General features: G+C 40.6%; 1 protein-coding gene across 3 annotated transcripts; it reads left to right on the forward strand.

The window, feature by feature from the left end:
* The first annotated feature begins 1,737 nt into the window (after window positions 1-1,737).
* Window positions 1,738-15,745, forward strand: LOC133929088 (probable LRR receptor-like serine/threonine-protein kinase At1g06840). Of its 3 annotated transcripts, none has more exons than XM_062375686.1 (21): window positions 1,738-1,900; window positions 7,598-7,744; window positions 9,157-9,304; window positions 9,845-9,916; window positions 10,175-10,246; window positions 10,414-10,557; window positions 10,642-10,713; window positions 10,816-10,887; window positions 10,998-11,072; window positions 11,264-11,332; window positions 11,562-11,630; window positions 11,697-11,768; window positions 12,104-12,190; window positions 12,270-12,338; window positions 12,680-13,176; window positions 13,486-13,638; window positions 13,871-14,154; window positions 14,291-14,342; window positions 14,584-14,834; window positions 14,916-15,050; window positions 15,224-15,745. In XM_062375686.1, exons 2-21 carry the CDS (start codon window positions 7,630-7,632, stop codon window positions 15,569-15,571), a joined length of 2,856 nt encoding a protein of 951 aa, XP_062231670.1. In that variant the 5' UTR covers window positions 1,738-1,900; window positions 7,598-7,629; the 3' UTR covers window positions 15,572-15,745. The 3 variants fall into 3 exon arrangements, with proteins under 3 accessions (XP_062231670.1, XP_062231672.1, XP_062231671.1); XM_062375687.1 differs by having other exon boundaries at window positions 1,739-1,955; XM_062375688.1 differs by lacking the exon at window positions 10,642-10,713.
* The last annotated feature ends 2,410 nt before the right edge of the window (window positions 15,746-18,155 follow it).

Here is an 18,155-nt window from a genome sequence, read left to right on the forward strand (position 1 = left end):
TATCCTCTTGGGTTATCATTTCTATTTTTAAAGATAAACTTTAGGCATCTATAAGTAATTTTTTTTCATCCGGAGATCATCTTCCTAAAGATAAAGATGTCCTACGAATTAGAAAAATACTTAATATCCAGATATAGTAATTATCTATTATTCATCGTTAATTATTGATTAATATAACTGTATAAGATTGTACAGCACCGCGGCAAGGCACCGCTAGCTAACGTACCTGTGTTGGTATTGGCCATAGCAGCTTTCAGCAGACACCTGCGACACGGACGATCCGGCGACCCGCCTGCAGCCTGCCTGTGCGGGTGCGGCTATGAATCGATGAAGCCTCAAGCCTGTGCCCTGACGAAGTGACGATCCTGCAGTCTTGCAGTGCGTGGCGCCGCGGCCGCCGGCAGCGCAACGCGATCACCAATAGCTGATCACACGACGGTTCCAGAGGAAAACGGATCACGCGTTCCCACGATCTGGCGGCCGGATCACGATTCCTGTTTTTTAGCCTTAATTTGGGAGCATAAGTTGGAGTATGTAAACTTAATATGTGTAATGATCTCCAACACCAGTACTCAATATGTGTGAGACCGATTTATTGCCTGCCTGTGAGGTTTATTAGGCTAAAATATTCATTAGACCGGATGTCTCTAGATTCGTTGGGCCCTGCACGCCCCCTGTCTTCACCCGTGTGAGGTCGATTTACTGCCTGCCAGCCGGGTTTATTGGGTTGAAATGTTTATTAGACCGGATGTCCCTAGATTCGTGAGGTCCTGCACCTCTGTCTCCACCCGTGTGAGACCGATTTACTACCTGCCTATCAAGTTTATTGGGCTGAAATATTTATTAGACCGGGTGTCTTCAGATTCGTAGGGGCCTGCACACCCCCTGTCTCCGCCCCAACGATCTCTTCTGGATGGAGTGAGGGCCTTGTGTTTTTCATGCACAAGTCGTCAACTCTGTTCTCTTGCTGGTGCTGAATCTATCCTACTCAATCCAAGACTGTGATGTGACGTATGTGGAAGAGGGTAAATTAGACTTAGACCATCTAGAAAAGGTTGTACTACTACTACTACCGACCGCAGATTGATATGCGGCCATCGATTTGCATATGTGACTGAGAATACACCACAGGATTGCTAAGATTTCTTGAACCTCAAGGACAAGTTCACCAAAACCTTTGAATAGTCTCCAGCTTTCCTGCATCGCTCGTCATCGTTTCAAACTTGGTCACGCATGTTGCGCGCAAGGTGAAAAAAACTGTTGCGTCTGCCTTTCTTTTTCGATAGTGATGTCTCTCTTAGACAAGCAATTTGTAAAGAGAAGTACTCGTCTGAAAGAACACTACCATGCCAGGGCCACTAGGCCAAATCAGTCGGCCATTTCGACAAATGCAACAGCAGCACCGTCAGTTTGTGAATTGTGAACGTATAATCTAATCGATCCCAGCCATGCTGCGGCCAGCAACATGACTGAAAAAAAGAAGCAGAAGGTGAAATAATCCCTTGAGAATCGCTTGACCGAGCCGTCAACTTTACTAATGGCTATTTGGTTCTCGTGGCATGTTGCACTAAGTCGTGCTCTTGACTTTCGATGCCCCGCGGCATCTCTGCCTATCTCTGTCCAGCAAAGTTCCATTCCTGCAAGTGGATCGCCGTCGTCGTCAGACGATGCAGGAGTTTTCCGTGGTGATGTTGACAGGAATGTGTTCCATCTGTTGTTGCTGAAGAGGCTCACTCTGATTGATTTTGTTTGCTCTTTTTAATTGGGACTACAGGCATCTAACTAGTAGCTACACAGCAATGCCGCGTTCTCATTCGTGCCCCTTCTCCGCCTCACCCTGAACCGTCTTCCTCGCCGCCATCTTCTGGGTTTCTTGAAAGGGAGAGCTTTTGTGCTTGAGGTGTGTGCCTTTCTTCCCAAAATTCCTCCCTTCGGATACCGTCCGCTGGCGCCGTGTATGTATGCTTTGCGATTCTTGTTCTTGCCTCTGTTATTAGATTCTTCTCCGCCTCATAGTCTCAAGAAACCATTGGGTTTTCTGGTGCTGTTTCTCAGTTTCTCTTTGGCTCTTTCCCTGAGTATAGTATCGTATATGTCTGGTTTGATGTGAAGTCTCGACATTTCTGTTTGTTCGTTCGAAATTTGTCAAAAGATTGTGTTTTTTCCAAGTTCCCTTTAGGACAGACATGGTTCTGTTCTGAGAGGAAATGTTTGTGGCTTCGTCAGTGCCTCGGCCATGAACGTTGTATGTGTCTCCTGCATCTGGTACTTCAGTTGGCATGTCGTGATTGCAAATTAGGAAAGTGTTATCATCAGTGTAGTTGAATTAATGGCCATTGCAACTGTAACACCCCATGTCCACCCTAATTCCAGGGCACTACTAACCTACTTATAAGCCTACCGAATGATGAAATTTTCACCTCTCATGTTAAGTTTAACCGACCAACACCACATAAATATATATTTAGTAATATCACAGTAATAGAATAAGACATCCGAGCAAAAAGCAAAAGAAGAGCATGCCTCAAACATACACAAATACCACTATGGGTCATTCATACAACAAAAACAAGGCTCCTAGCGTAGCTTTAAGTTGTGGTTCTTCCTACACACATCCTTGTGGCCCTCCTGACCACACATAGAGCACTTACTGCTCTAGGTACATTAGCTGTGGCGATGCAGATCACCACAACAGAAGCAGACCATGTCCATGCCGGGCTCAACAATAGCACAACTCTAGGGCGCACTCCCACCTGGAGCACGCGATGGCTTAGAACTGCCATGGTAGGGTTGGTGATGGTAGATCTTTCCCTTCTTCTGCATAGGGCCACCAGAATGGACCCCTCTCCATAGGGCCTCTGGACTGGTCTTCACATAAAGCCTTGTGGAGATCGCTGGTGTAGTTCAACTATAACTCTACACCAAGAGCCTGCTCCACCATCAAACGGAAGTCGATGATGGGGAAGGTGTCCAACGTGTGGCGAATAGCAGTGCAAAGCCCTTGCCAGATACGCCTTGCCTTCTCTACCTCATCGTGTGCCACGTGTGGCATAAACCTTTTGATTTGGTTGAAGCCAACCTGAAGGGATTTGTGACGTTCTAGGGGGGGGGGGGGTGAATTAGACTTAAAACTAATCGGCTCCAAAAAACTTCACAAGGTAAACCTATCTCAATTTCTATCTAAATGTGCTCTAGGTTTATCTAGTGTGTCTACTCTACCATTCAAAAAGGTTTGTAACCTATAGTCAATCCTAGCAAACTACTATAGAAAGGTAAACACGCAATAATAGATTGCAAGTATGTAAATGCAAACACATAAATAATGTAGAGAGAGCAAATTCGGCACAAGAGATATTTATCATGTGATATCGACGACATAAACACCACCCCTAGTCCACGTTGGAGCAGCCTGGTCATGGCCCTCGAGCCATCTAGGTATCAAGTAGGTTGAGCCACCAATGCAAGGTCTCACCACAAACCTCTCTTCTGGCCACTTACCGCTGTCTTCACTTTGAAGCTCGAGCCACCAAGGCAAGTTTCTTCGCGTTCCTGTACAAGAGTCTTGCTGCCGCTCCACACCCAATCGGATGGTCAACAATGAACAACCAAGGCTCACGGTGATGGCAAGTCACCAAGACTTCAAGATGCTAGCATACCACTTGGTATAATATAGGATCACGTCTTCATCCCCTTTCAAGATAGCAACAACTCTCTCTAACCTTGTTATCACTAATCACTTCCTAATCTTGTGCTTAATTGCCTTGTATAATCACTTTTAGCACTTTGGTGACTTGAATGCATTCTCAAGTGTCTATGAGCTCCTCTGGACTTCAACACACTCAAATGTTCGAATGTGAGGGTATTTATAGCCTCCAGCACACTCAAATTAAGCTCCAACGGCTCAATTTTTCTGTATACGCCGGATGATATGATGTAAACAGATTGTACTCATCGGACTATTTGACGTGTACATCATCCACGAATTAACCGTTGGATCCCCACTCAACTCATTTGTGAATACCGAATGTTCTAGCATGTTCACCAGCTCTATCACCGGACCATCCGACGTGTACAACAGCAAAAACTAGCCGTTGAGACCTTCTCTGGAAAAGCACTCTGTCGCGATCTTCCGAAGTGTACAACTCCAAGCATCAGACCATCTGGCACAGTCTTCAACAATCCTCTAGAGAGATACTCTGAGATACACAACACCGAGCGTCAGACCATCCAGTGTGTATCATTTCAACTCATTCCTCTGGAAATGCTCCGGCATGCACCATCTTCATGCACCGAACCTTTTAGTGTGTACAGGTGTCATGAGCTGAAAAGCTCCGGCGTGTACAACACCTCTATCGTTGGACCATCCAACGTGTGTATTTTTCCTGTGACTTCTCTAATTCAATCAATCTTTATCCTGTCTACGATGGCTTCTTCATGTATTGCATCTATGAGACCTACTAAGATATATACTTGACAAATATGTTAGTCTAATTGACTATGTTATCATTAATCACCAAAATCATATATATGCCCTAAAAGGACTATGTTAGCTACACAACCTTGTACTTTGCCATTGTCTTCCTGTCCTGAGTGTACTGCCCTAGCTCAATCTGCATCTTATCGAAAAAAGTGGAAGGGTAAAATCGCCTCTCGAACTTTCAGATAAACTCCTCCCAAGAAGGACTACCCAACACAACAGACTTCAACGGTCTCCACACCGCTCCACCAGATCTGAGCTTCTCCCATCAACAACTATGTCACAAAGCGAACACGCTCCTGTAACGCCACTTCAAAAGCCTCAAGTTGCATCGTCACATAGGCCAACCAATCCGCTGCCAATATCAGACTATTGGAACCGTCGAAGCCATTGAGCCTCAGCACGACCCACTCTCACAACGTCACGCCACTAATAGGCCTAGCTGTCATGGTCCTAGGCACCACAACGGCGTGACCAGCACGAGGAGCCTGCCCTTGGCCCTACCTCAACGTTCTCAACTCCTCTTGTATTTATCTCATGGCAGCAACTAGGTCTATCTGACTTTCGACCTCTAGCTGGGGCTACTCGACCGCCAACTGCACGTCACCACGTTCTAGTGCCATAACACGACCACGTCCTCCCCACGCTCCACGGCAAGACTGACGACGTCGAACCTTAGGCGGCATCTACAAACCACAACCAACAACTCAGCATACAACAATATCACTTAAGCAACCAAATACAACTAGGCTTAAATAAACAGAGACATGCAATGGAAATACAAGCCCAAACCCATCCTAACAGTGCAAGTGTGTCAATTTTTATTGTTAGCAAAATTTTAGCGACGCCTAAGATCTAAAACCTACTCTGATGCCAACAATAACACTCCATAGACCACCACAAGCCCAGGGCGCTACTAACCTATCTACAAGGTTGTCTAACAATAAAATTTTGACAACACCTTCCCTATATTTTAAAGTTTAACTGACCAACACCACAGAGATAGATATTTAGTAATATCACGCTAACAGAATAAAACATCCTAGCAAAAGAGAAATATACCTCAAACATACACAAATACCATGATGGGTCATTCATACAACAAAAATGACCATATGTCACCAAACTGACATTACAACAAATACACAAAAGATGGATGTGATCGTGCAAATGTCATGCTGCTACCCATCCCGCATGTTGGCAATCACCTCAAAGTGCACCTGCAAAGATAGCAAGACTGTGATTCAAAAATCTCAGCAAGTGAATTGCTTTAACAAGCTATTTAGCTACAATTGATTAGATATCCATCTTTAACAATGATAAAAACTAAACAAATTAACAATCATAACAATACAACATCAACCACATGCTATCGTCCATTAGCTATGATTTACCATAACAATATCATCCAAAACGATATTAAAGATGTTTTTGCAATATGAAGAGACAACATTGATGCAATTAAAGTAAAGACATCCATATAGATGCATATGTATGCACATACCATACTCTTCCTCACCCTTACCCCTCCGCTGTCAACGTAAGGATGGGTGCCACACCCCTCCACGGGCAACATACGATGTCGTACCGGTACGATCGCATACGCTGTGCAACATAATTTCTAATGCATGAGATGTATATGTATGACATGCTTAATGCATAATTGAAAAATATAACATTCAGGATATGCATATACTTCAAGAATTGTATATGATGATACTGAACATTTTGCACCTCATAAGTCAAGAATCGAGTAAACTTCTGAATAAGGAAACAATAAGAGAAAATGCTCGTATTTAGTTTGTTAGAATAATCATGTGTTGCAATTAAAAGAGTGGAGGCAACAAAATAGTACGTTAAAGCGTAGCACATCCGCTACATTCACTTGCCTTCACCAGCGACGAAGGCATGCACTAGCTGCCTCCTGAAGCGACACCACCTGAACAATATTATAATTAGTACCAAAACACCGTAACAACACACAAAACAAATTCACACTTCTTACGTCTGATAACCCCCACATACACAACACCCAAAATTTACAGGAAAGCATCTACCACTTTACTTGCATGATACTAGGCGAGAATCTCATCTAGCTAGGTCGAAGACCAAATAATAGAAAGAAAAGGTTAAACTAGAGCACATCGGTCAACAAAAATGTTTATCAATTATTCCTAATCTGCTCATCCAACATGAACAAGACCCGCGCTACCAGAATGATATTGATGAGACCTACGACTTTCACTTTAATCTTATGGTCGAAATTGACACCAGTTACATCTAGATTTCAATTTACGTCGCTACAAGCTAACGGATGGACCAAACACCACTCTGACGACGAAATCGATCGTCCCTACTCATCTATAGGCATCTAAGGACTAAATAGAGGTTACCTTCATGATGAGGAAGTTGAATCGACAATGGATTTAGTGATTCCTTGTGAAATCCCCTACTTTTTACTTCTTCTTCTCTTTTTTTCCCTCTTCTCCCCCCTTTCTTTCTTCTTTTCCCTTTTTCTTTTCTTCTTCTTTCTTCTTTGTCTTGCCTTCAGGTCCCCAGCCTTGGCCGGCCGGCGACGGCGGCAACGCGCGGGTGGCGTAGAGCTGCCGCGGCCGGCCACCATGCGGTGACTAGGGCTGAGAGAGAGAGAGAGAGAGAGAGAGAGAGAGAGAGAGAGAGAGAGAGAGAGAGAGAGTGGTGGAGTCGGGCATGAATGGGTGGGGTCGGGGCGGTGACCGATCCCCACCTGCCTTATCCTTTCTATTTTTATTATTTTTTATTTAATCGGGTATTACAGAAACTGAGTATCAGTTGCAAGTCTTTAGTTCAAACAAAGGGTTAATTGGTTTAATCTCTCTGAACCATACTTGCTCCCCTTTTATTTATTTTGAGTAGAGGACAGTTGAGCCAGACAGGTTGTTAGAAATGCGGTAGTTGTACAACTGCATATGACTACTATATATCATACTCTATCTGGTCATTATTCCCTTTCCATTAAAAAATCATGCAAGGATAAATATTCTTTCCCCTGATCGTACCATCGGCATAATGAAGAATGATGGTAGTACTAATCATTAGAATTTTACATGGATTTAAGCAGTGTTCTCTTTTCTTGAATAGGACCTGAAGTTTTGGCAATTGTGCTGTTGGGGATGGCCAAGTTGCTGCTAATTATCTCGGAGGGATGGCCAAGTTTGGCAGTAATTCTGGTTGTGCTACTCCCCTGCTTGGATGTTACATTGGGGCAAAGTTCTGACCCTTCGGAAGGTAATTTCTGTCTGTCACATATTAATTTGCCATTCTATTTGCCACTCATTTCTTAGGATTTTGAGCTAGGCAGTTCTGAGTTAGATCTGCCTAGCACAGCCACGAGGCAATGACCAATACTCCACTGGGAATTTCTGTACCAAGCACCAACTGAAAAGTATCTTGTTCCATATTATCTTATATGTCTTGGACTCATACTGATGATGGTTTTGGAGCTAGAATATTAATTTTTTAAGATAATGTTGTGCTAGAATATTCATAATGTGAGCTTTTGATGTTTGGGACTTTGGGTCTTTATTCTTAGCCCTGAAATATCTCTTCCTTATTAATGCTCGTTACATGTGCAAGTTTAGTCACTGATCATTAGTCACTCAGGCTTCTATAGACGTGGGCAGCTTAGTCACCTTGTTTGTTGTACTATCAGAAGACATTGAACAATAAGCTTAATTTGGTTGTGGTGTGGCTGGTTATAATTGTGAATGTATCTGAGCAGGTCACAATCTTCATACAATTGAAGTAGGCCATATTCACAGCAATTATGAGCCATGCTAGTATTCACGGTACACAAGATTTTTAGATAATGTGGACAATACCTTGCCAACTAGGTGGATTGGCACGCTTACGTCGCGCCCGTTTTTTTTTCCACAGAACATGACAAAAGAAGACTAAACAAATTAGGTTCACCAATTTTAGGCATCTCAATATTTATTTATGAATTTATTAATATTTAACACATTCATTTAATTATGGAAAAAACAGTATTATTTTTATGCATGCACATAATTTAATATGTAGACGACAGTAATATGAACCTAACAAAATTTGTTTCATATTTTTTTTGAGTTTTAGATATTTTTCTGTGCATTTTAGATTATTTCAACCGATTTATCAATATAACTATTATACCTTTCGTTATTTTTCTAGAATTTTTCCAAAAATTATATTATACATGTAAATATACAGACACGTATATATATACATACATGTATATGTACACATACACACACATATATACGTATCCGTATCCACATATATACATGTATACATACGTAGGGCCCACATAAACAGTAGCTACAGTGCTTGAGCTCCTAGAATCGCTTCAATTCTTGGAGCTTTAATATATAGTATTGATTAGTAGATCTATCTACGGGAGAGTGGTATTCATATGGTTCTTATCTCAAAATTTACAACGAGGGTAATAATTTGTGATCCCATACCATGCCGTAATGAAGCAAAAGAGTTATCTCGTAGAGCTCGTTACAAGCAATTGTATCTCTTATGCCAGCTAGTAGATTTTGACCTCAGAAAACATGAGATGTTTAGTACGTATTTTCTCACAATGTTACATTAAGTTCTTTTGTCGGAATTTTTTAAACCTTGCTTCAAATGAATGATTTCTTCCCATAATGCAGTCAATGGGCTCAGGGCTATCAAGGGAAGCTTAGTTGATCCTATGAATAACCTTAAGAATTGGAATAGGGGAGATCCGTGCAGATCAAATTGGACAGGAGTCTTCTGTCACAAAGTGATTGATGATGCATATCTTCATGTAACAGAATTGTATGATCAGTGCTTCTTTCTTATTTACTCATCATATCTAAACTTTCATTTCTTCTATCTGTCAGTATTGATTGTCACATTTCTGTAATGAGTTCTCTATTGAAGAAAAAACAATAGACACTCTTGTTCACAAAATGTAGTTTTTACAGTTAAATGCTAAGGTTGCCTTATTGAGAAAATCATAGTTTCTGTATGTATGCATAAGTCCAACTGAAGTAAGAGCTACCTTTTTATTGGTAACTGTCTATCTCCCTTGCTGTTGATAATTTGTCTCATCATGTAACTCTAGTTTTCATTGTTATAGTTGACATAACATGGAACCTCAGTCCTGTTACTCGTGTCGGCCTAAGTCTACAACTCCTAGTCATTGCTCAGGCTTCTTTTCTACTCCTTTTTTTTTTTCATTTGACATATCATGGATTTTGTAGTATTTATTTACCATTTTATCTCGGCACAATATGGAATTTAATCTAGTATCTCAATAATCATTCCTGTAAAGTTCAAGTTGTCCCTGATAGCATTATATTTTACTCCATGCAGACAGTTGTTTAAGATGAATCTTTCAGGAACTTTGGCACCAGAGATCAGTCTTTTATCTCAGATGAAAACATTGTAAGTTCCGTGTTCGAACTTGCTATTTTTCTTAAGTTCCTCCTGCATTTCGTAAATATTAAGCTGTACTATCTTCACTATCTTTTCAATACGTGCATAAATCCAGGTGCCTTACTAGCAGGTTTTCAGTCACAATTTTGATTGCTTATTTCATGGTTAGAGCAGTTGTTTATTCTTGGCTCTTTTTTAGGGAACATTTATTCGTGATTCTCACAAGCTATTGTACCATATACCAACTAACTGTTTTTTTTCTTGAAGGAATTTTATGTGGAACAACTTAACCGGTAGCATCCCAAAGGAGATAGGCAATATCACTGCACTCAAACTTATGTACGTTTTTTCTATTATTTTTCTTGCCTTTTATTGAATGATCAGCTTGTCTTAACCTTACCGTGTATATAAAAGAATATAAGTACGACAGTACCATTTGTTATCTATAAAAATATTCACAGCAATATCTCAATTCACATTTGGTTAATTTTTAATGCCTTTTGCAGACTATTGAATGGCAATCAGCTCTCTGGTATTTTACCAGATGAGATCGGCAACCTTCAAAACTTAAACAGATTACAGGTCGACCAAAACCAAATATTCGGCACAATACCTAAATCATTTGCCAGCTTAAGAAGCATAAAGCATCTGTAAGAATTGTTATTTCCATTCTGTCGGTGCTTTTCCATTCAATTCGAACTTAGTTCTAACCTTACTTGTCATGTTCATTTTAGTCACATGAACAATAATTCATTAAGTGGGAAAATCCCATCCGAATTATCCAGATTGCCTTTACTTCTTCACCTGTATGTGGAACTCTACTTCTTTCCCTATTTTCTTCTTATGCAAATTATAGTATGAATTATTGAATTAATCATTGTTATCATAATGTTACTAAAACCTTGCAGTCTTGTTGACAATAACAATCTGTCTGGACCTCTTCCTCCAGAATTTGCAGAGGCACCTGCTTTGGAAATATTGTATGTACCTCAATTTTCTTGCAAGGGATTTTACCCCACTGTGATACTCAGATGAAAATTATCATAGAACTGTATGCCTGTTTCTTACATTCATATCTTTCGGTTTCTAGTCAGGCTGACAACAATAACTTAAGCGGAAGTTCCATCCCTACTACATATAACAACATATCCACACTACTAAAACTGTAAGAATGACCTTTTCTGTTATTCTTGTTATCTTTCTGCCTTTCCCCCATATTATATAAAAGTAAAACACTGTAATTTACTTTCAGTCTTTATTCATGCAAGTATCCGTTGTGTCAACATCCAGTTTCCATAATGCTTTGACTCATACAAAATTAATGAAAGCCGAGGAGAATATTTCTTGTTTTATCAGGAGTCTTAGAAACTGCAGCTTGCAAGGAGCTATTCCTGATCTGAGTGGCGTACGTCAACTTGGTTATTTGTGAGTACACTGGACCTACTGAAGTACATCACAGTAATAGTCTCCAAATAGTTTCTTTTAGCATTATGACTACTCATTGTTACTTTGACGTGGCTCTCGGGACAGTTTATGTTATAGATTAAGTTTAGAGTAGTTTTATCCTTTAATATGGGCAAGCAACTTTTCAGTTCATGCAGTTCAGGAAATAACTGCATATATGTCTTAACTAATTCTCACATGCATTTTTCAGGGATCTTAGCTGGAACCAGCTGACAGGATCTATACCGACTAATACGCTTGCTTCAAATATCACTACAATGTGTGTAGCTATGATAATGTTTCTTTTGTTCTTTAATCATGGAGCTAATTTATAGTTATACGACAGTGATTTGTCGCACAACATGCTTAATGGAACTATCCCGTTGAAATTCCCAGGGCTTCCTAATCTTCAGATATTGTAAGTGTAGCTTGAAAAATCTTGCTACGAACAGCTTTATGTTGCCTATGAATATGACTTTGTATATGGTTCTGTTTATTTGAAATTTAAATGTGTGAATTTATATACATCTTATCTAATGAAGAGGTTGCATTGATTTCTGCTGGTGCGCCTTTTAATCTGCTCATGATTGGTTTGAAATTTGTGCTTATTTTATCTAAATCAATACAAAATCACAATCGGTACGACTTACTTTCTAAAAATTGCATTGGAGTACATACGTAAAAGTTTTCAAGCCATCATATAATTTTGTATGTTTTATTCTTCTTGAATCACGTGAGAATTTCATTTTACAGGTCACTCAAAGACAATTATCTTGATGGTGCTGTTCCCTCGACAATCTGGAATGACATCATTCATACTGGAAATAGAAGCCTTGTTCTGTACGAGCCTTTTTTGCAAAAGTATTTCTCCACAGCTACTTCTAACTATATATATGTAACATTTTTTTTAATAACACAGGGACTTCCAAAACAATTCTCTCAAGACAATTCCGTCTGCATTGGATCCTCCCCAAAATGTTACTGTCATGTATGTTCTCATGCATATATGCAACTGATTACAAATTTGCATTTCTACATAAACATATCCATAGTCTGTCTTATCTGTCAAGTTAGAGCTGGTACAGACCTCATTTTTCCTTTGAGACCCAGTTTTTACTGATCTATGTTACGGTTGAGACTGCATTGCTCGAATTTTACAATATTTTCACATCCTTGATCCTACACTTGTATCATGTTGCATGTGTGAAAATCAGAACTAGAACTGAAGATTGCACTTTTCTCGGGGACATTAGAAATACTTCAATACCTTTTTTTTTTACTGAACTTCATGTAATGGATAGTAATCGCCACTGTTTTCATTTTGGGCAGGCTATATGGAAACCCTGTATGTGGGAACACTAGCGGAGCTCTGATAACCAACCTTTGCCAACCCCTGTCAGTAAACCAGCAAACATCGAAACAAGAACAAGGCTTTAACTTAAATTGTGGTTCTTGCCCAACAGATAAGAATTACGAGTACAACCCATCATCCCCTATACCTTGCTTTTGTTCCGTGCCGCTTGGAGTTGGACTTCGGCTGAAGAGTCCAGGAATCACAGACTTTCGTCCCTATGAAGATGCTTTTGAGATCAACTTAACCTCTTTGTTACAACTGTTTCGTTACCAGCTAAATATTGAGCACTACATATGGGAAGTTGGTCCAAGGCTCAATATGCATATGAAGTTATTTCCAAGTAATACAAGTTTATTCAATATGTCTGAGGTTGTGCGACTCAGACATGTCCTTGCTGGTTGGGAAATTACTCTTTCAGATGTGTTTGGTCCATATGAGCTTCTCAACTTCACACTAGGTTCCTATGCAGATGGTATGTTCATTTTGAAGTTATTAGTTCTAGTATTCAAAACTTTCTGTTGATATGTGTCGCTGTAGGCTTTTAGTTTTCCTGTGAGAACAAAAAAAAAAAAGGACAGAAGGACTTCAGGGGTGTTTCTGTGTATTTTTCGTGACACCTGCGTTTGAAACTTAGGTTATGATATTTCTTTTCCAGAGGCATAAGTAGAGTAGCAATTTTTTTCCCTTGACTTTGTGTTTCATTAAATTTATTTCCACCGTTCTTTTCCAATCACCGCCATTTATTAGTGCTCACAATATTTTATTTATCGTATTTTTGCAGAATTTCCTAATGCAGCTTCAAATGGTTTAAGCAAGGCTGCATTAGGCAGTATCTTGGCAGGCACAATAGCTGGCACTATTGCATTTTCTGTGGTAGCTACCACCCTTATAGTGCGAAGAAGTTCAAGATATAAAAGACTCTCAAAGCAGTCATGTAAAAACTTTGACACCATGTACTGTTTTTAGGCATTTTTCAATTGGCTCCACTGTTCGCACTTCGCACTTTTGTAAGAAATTGGATACATGCTCTAGCCTTGCACGTGATTGTTTCTTTGCTTTAATCTCATTGCTTATCCGGTTCTGTGAGTGAATTTTTACCTTGCTAGCAGACAGTTTGCACAAGAGATAGCTCCTAAAGATATATATAATCATATTACCATTTGCAGTGTCGAGGTTTTCGGTCAAAATTGATGGCGTAAGATGCTTCACATTTCAAGAAATGGCTACAGCCACAAACAATTTTGACCTATCGGCCCAAGTTGGCCATGGAGGTTATGGAAAAGTTTACAAAGGTATTCTAGCTGATGGAGCAATTGTTGCGATCAAACGGGCGCATGAGGATTCACTTCAAGGTTCAAGGGAGTTCTGCACAGAAATAGAGTTATTATCAAGATTGCATCATCGCAATTTGGTTTCACTGGTTGGCTATTGTGATGAAGAAGATGAACAGGTGATTTTTTAATTTGAATTATTTATTTAGAAATTATATTCTGTCAGCATCATCCCGATAAGCATATGCGTTTAATTCTATAATATAGAATATCTATAATGGTATTTTACCACTCATTTGAAATTGTGTTTTGCAGATGCTAGTTTATGAGTTCATGCCAAATGGCACTTTACGTGATCATCTTTCTGGTAAGTACTTGGTGAGGTCCATTGTCAAATATATATTAGGTCCAGCTTGGGTGCGGCGGGAAATCAAGATCAGCTACACCCTAATCAATTTTTTTCCTCAGTATTTTTATTTGATGTGCTTTCATCATTGATTTATGCTTGGAACTGTCGAAAGTGCATTGTGTAACGATTGGGCACGTTATGAACATTCTTAATCTACATTAAGCACCTCCTCTTATTTTGCATCATTTGCCAATCACAGCCAAGTCCAAAAGACCTCGCAGTTTTGCTTTGAAGTTGCAAATTGCATTGGGTGCCGCAAAGGGAATTTTGTATCTACACACTGAAGCAGACCCTCCTATATTTCACCGCGATGTGAAGGCCAGCAACATTCTGTTGGACTCCAAATTCGTCGCCAAGGTAGCTGATTTTGGTCTCTCAAGGCTTGCTCCAGTGCCGGATGTTGAAGGGACGTTACCAGCTCATGTGTCCACTGTTGTTAAGGGCACCCCGGTAAGTGTTGGTCACATCAGCAGTATTCGGTTATCATGCCTTCTTATGCAGTAGTACTAGATATCATTACCATTTTGGCAGGGCTATCTTGATCCAGAGTACTTCCTAACTCATAAATTGACGGACAAGAGTGATGTTTATAGCCTTGGCGTTGTGTTTCTTGAAATGTTGACTGGGATGAAGCCAATTGAGCATGGTAAAAACATAGTGAGAGAGGTACGTTGGATGCTAGTATGCTACTTTTAAGTGACAGTCTGAAATCAGCTGAAAATCCACACAGCATAGTCTTGTGCTTGCTTTGCATAAAAATCCAAACTTGGCTAAGCACATATGGAGTTGCTGGACTGCAATGATACAAGTTTACTGAAATATTTTGCTATTTGCTGCAGGTAAACTCAGCTTGCCAATCAGGCAATATTTTCGAAATCATCGACAGCTGGATGGGCTTGTACCCTCCAGAATGCGTCAGGAGGTTCCTCTCCCTAGCAACAAAGTGCTGCCAGGATGTGACTGATGCTAGGCCTTCCATGTGGGAAATCGTCAGAGAACTCGAGGTCATCTTGAAGATGATGCCTGAAGACGACCTTGTTCTGCTGGAAACTTCAGAGACGGACTCAACCGATATGAGCAAATCGTTGTCAGCTTCAGCATCCGGGACTCTCTTTATCTGGTCGCAGACCTCCTGTAGTGTTGACGCAAGCAGTGGCATGATTTCTGGAAGGATGACTCCTCGGTGATCTTGGTGTTTTTCATGTTGTAGTTCTTGCGAATATGCAACGATGTTTTGTAGCATTATGGACTTACCACTCCCAGGCGTAGAGTAGAGAACGGTGTGTGATACAGGAACATTGTTAACATTTCCTTCTAGCTTTCTGAATACAACAGAGGAACGTTCTCTTTGCTGATTCTCAGTTTCATAGTCTTCCAAGAAATGATTCTCACTTCACGTACACGGAAGAATTGGTAAACTGACATTACAGTATTGACACTAGATTAGCAGCAGGGATTTCAGAACATAAGTGCTTGATTGTCAAACTATTTCTTTACATTCAATCTAGGACTACCTATGTTGGTAAAAGTATTTGTTGCCGCAATACATGGGTAGTTACTGGACACCTATAATTTAAGAAAAGAACAGGTCAACAAAAAGAAGCAAAATGGATGACCTGATAGGAGAGCGCATCACCAATACGGCAACATTCTTGTACTAAATAGTACATATACTTGAGGTTTGATGCAAACTAATAAGCAAACTACCACCGCCAGCGGAGTTTTCTTCTTTTGGCACCTTTTGGAGGTTCAGGGAAAAACTGCTCAGCAACAGGTGAATCTTCCTCGTCGGCTCTTCCTTAGAGGGATTGTTGTCCTTTGCATCCCCAGCAGCATTCTTGTCATCAGCCTCAGCCTTTTCTACATCACATCATCATCTATGGCTTTTATGATATAAACCCGCAACAAATAAATAATTGCACGCTAAGGCTACAAAAGTCACCAAAAAAATGCAACTGGATATACATAAGAAGGGTAAATTTGTTCCATGCCATTATAATTTTGCACGTTTTGAAAACTACCACTATAAAGGTCAAAATCGAGCCATTGCCATTACAATTTGTCTCTCGTTTGAAACATACCACTCGAATATGTATTTTACATGTATTTTACATGCCCCTGTCTTCCTTCTCTAACCCCTCACCTCCCAACTCCTTCCACCTCCTCCATGGCTATCGCCACAAAATCTCTTGCCTCTGGCGACCTCCTCTGCACACCTCTCTCTCTCTCTCTCTCTCTCTCTCTCTCTCTCTCTCTCTCTCTCTCTCTCTCTCTCTCTCTCCCTCTCCTGTGCCCCCTCCCCAACACCTCTCTGCCATGCCCCTCCTCCCCGCTCTCCTTGTGCCATCGTGGATCTCACTGTGCCGCCCCAACCCTCTTCTTCCCCACCGGTGGGATCTGTGCAGCAGTGAAGGCCTCCCTCCTCCTCGAGCTCCACCCGGCACCGGTGCCACTGTGACCCCCCCCCCCACGCGATCCTCCCTCCCCAACGATGAACATGAGAAAATCTGACAAACCGACTGAACGCAAAAGGCGAGTTCGCCACCACTTTCGGCTAGCAAAGAGGACAACACCCTAGATCCACCGTGCTCCCCTTCGTTGTTCCCCTTGTATCCCCAGATCCGATGGAGGTCTCGACGAAGTCACGTGGAGATGACCAAGAAGGTGATCAAGCGGCCAGGGGAGGGTTGGAGCGCATGGGGTCATCGGAGTAAGAACCCGGCTAGTGGCAGCCATGATAGATGGGGAATAGACATGATGGGTGAGGTTGAGAAGAAGATGAGGGCAATGTTTTCCAAATTTTTACATAATGGCATATGTGAAACATTAGGCAAATTGTAATGGCACCGACCTGATTTTGACCTTTGTAGCGGTATTTTTCAAAACATGCAAAATTGTAATGGCATGGAATAAATTTACCCTAAGAACAAATGGTTAGCCCTGAGCGCAAAAAAGTAAAAATTACATAATTATTGATAAGATATTCATAGAGCCTCATATTTATGAATATAGATGCAGTACAGCAACAGGTGCACGGACACACATGCGAGGGATCAGCATCAAGAAGGCCTCAATTTTGTAATACAAATCTAACAAGCTCGACCATGGCAAAGCTAATTCTTTACTTGCCATACTTGCTTGATACATTAGGGGGCTCCTTTGCTTACATGTTCTCTTCCAGGGTATTCATGTCAGAAACTTTGGGTTTTGTTTTCACTTCTATGTAACATGTGGAGTTGGGAGAGGATTAAAAAGGTTTGCAAGTTTTAGCATTCATGATAAGACAATCTATCTGGTCCAGATTTGTGGGGAATATGGAACTACCTATGATCCAAAATATAAGTCGTTTATGATATTGACACGATCTTCAGTGACATTTGACTAGCAATTTTAATAAAAAATATGCTATTTCAGATAAAAAAATAACTACATACTAAAAAAAGGTATTTTTCATGATGGATCTAGTGACATCAATCTATTGTTAATATATATTTAATTCTTCATATATTGATGGTCAAAACTTAAAAAAGTTGGACCAAGAGAGATCCTAAAATGCCTTATATTCTGCATTGGAGAGAGTACTAAACCTAACACAATGCAGTACCTTAAATCTGTCAGGTTCAGCCAATTCAAAGACCAAGGAATCCCCACCTTCCAAGTTGTGGTGCATCGCAAAGCCTCTCACCACTTTAGGCCATCTCCAACGGAGACGACTTTTTTGCCTTTTTGTGTGCTACAGTAGAATAGGGTTCGATCTCAGCCAGCAAATCA

This window comes from Phragmites australis, chromosome 9, assembly GCF_958298935.1.
Source record: "Phragmites australis chromosome 9, lpPhrAust1.1, whole genome shotgun sequence".
NCBI classification, from domain to species: Eukaryota; Viridiplantae; Streptophyta; class Magnoliopsida; order Poales; family Poaceae; genus Phragmites; species Phragmites australis.

Bases quoted from the DNA above. Each gene is read 5' to 3' on its own strand.
- LOC133929088 (XM_062375686.1), top strand. From the start codon at position 7,630: ATGGCCAAGTTGCTGCTAATTATCTCGGAGGGATGGCCAAGTTTGGCA. The intron at 10,558-10,641 runs GTAAGAATTGTT...TGTTCATTTTAG, and splicing joins TTAAGAAGCATAAAGCATCT to TCACATGAACAATAATTCAT. The intron at 11,073-11,263 runs GTAAGAATGACC...TTGTTTTATCAG, and splicing joins ATATCCACACTACTAAAACT to GAGTCTTAGAAACTGCAGCT.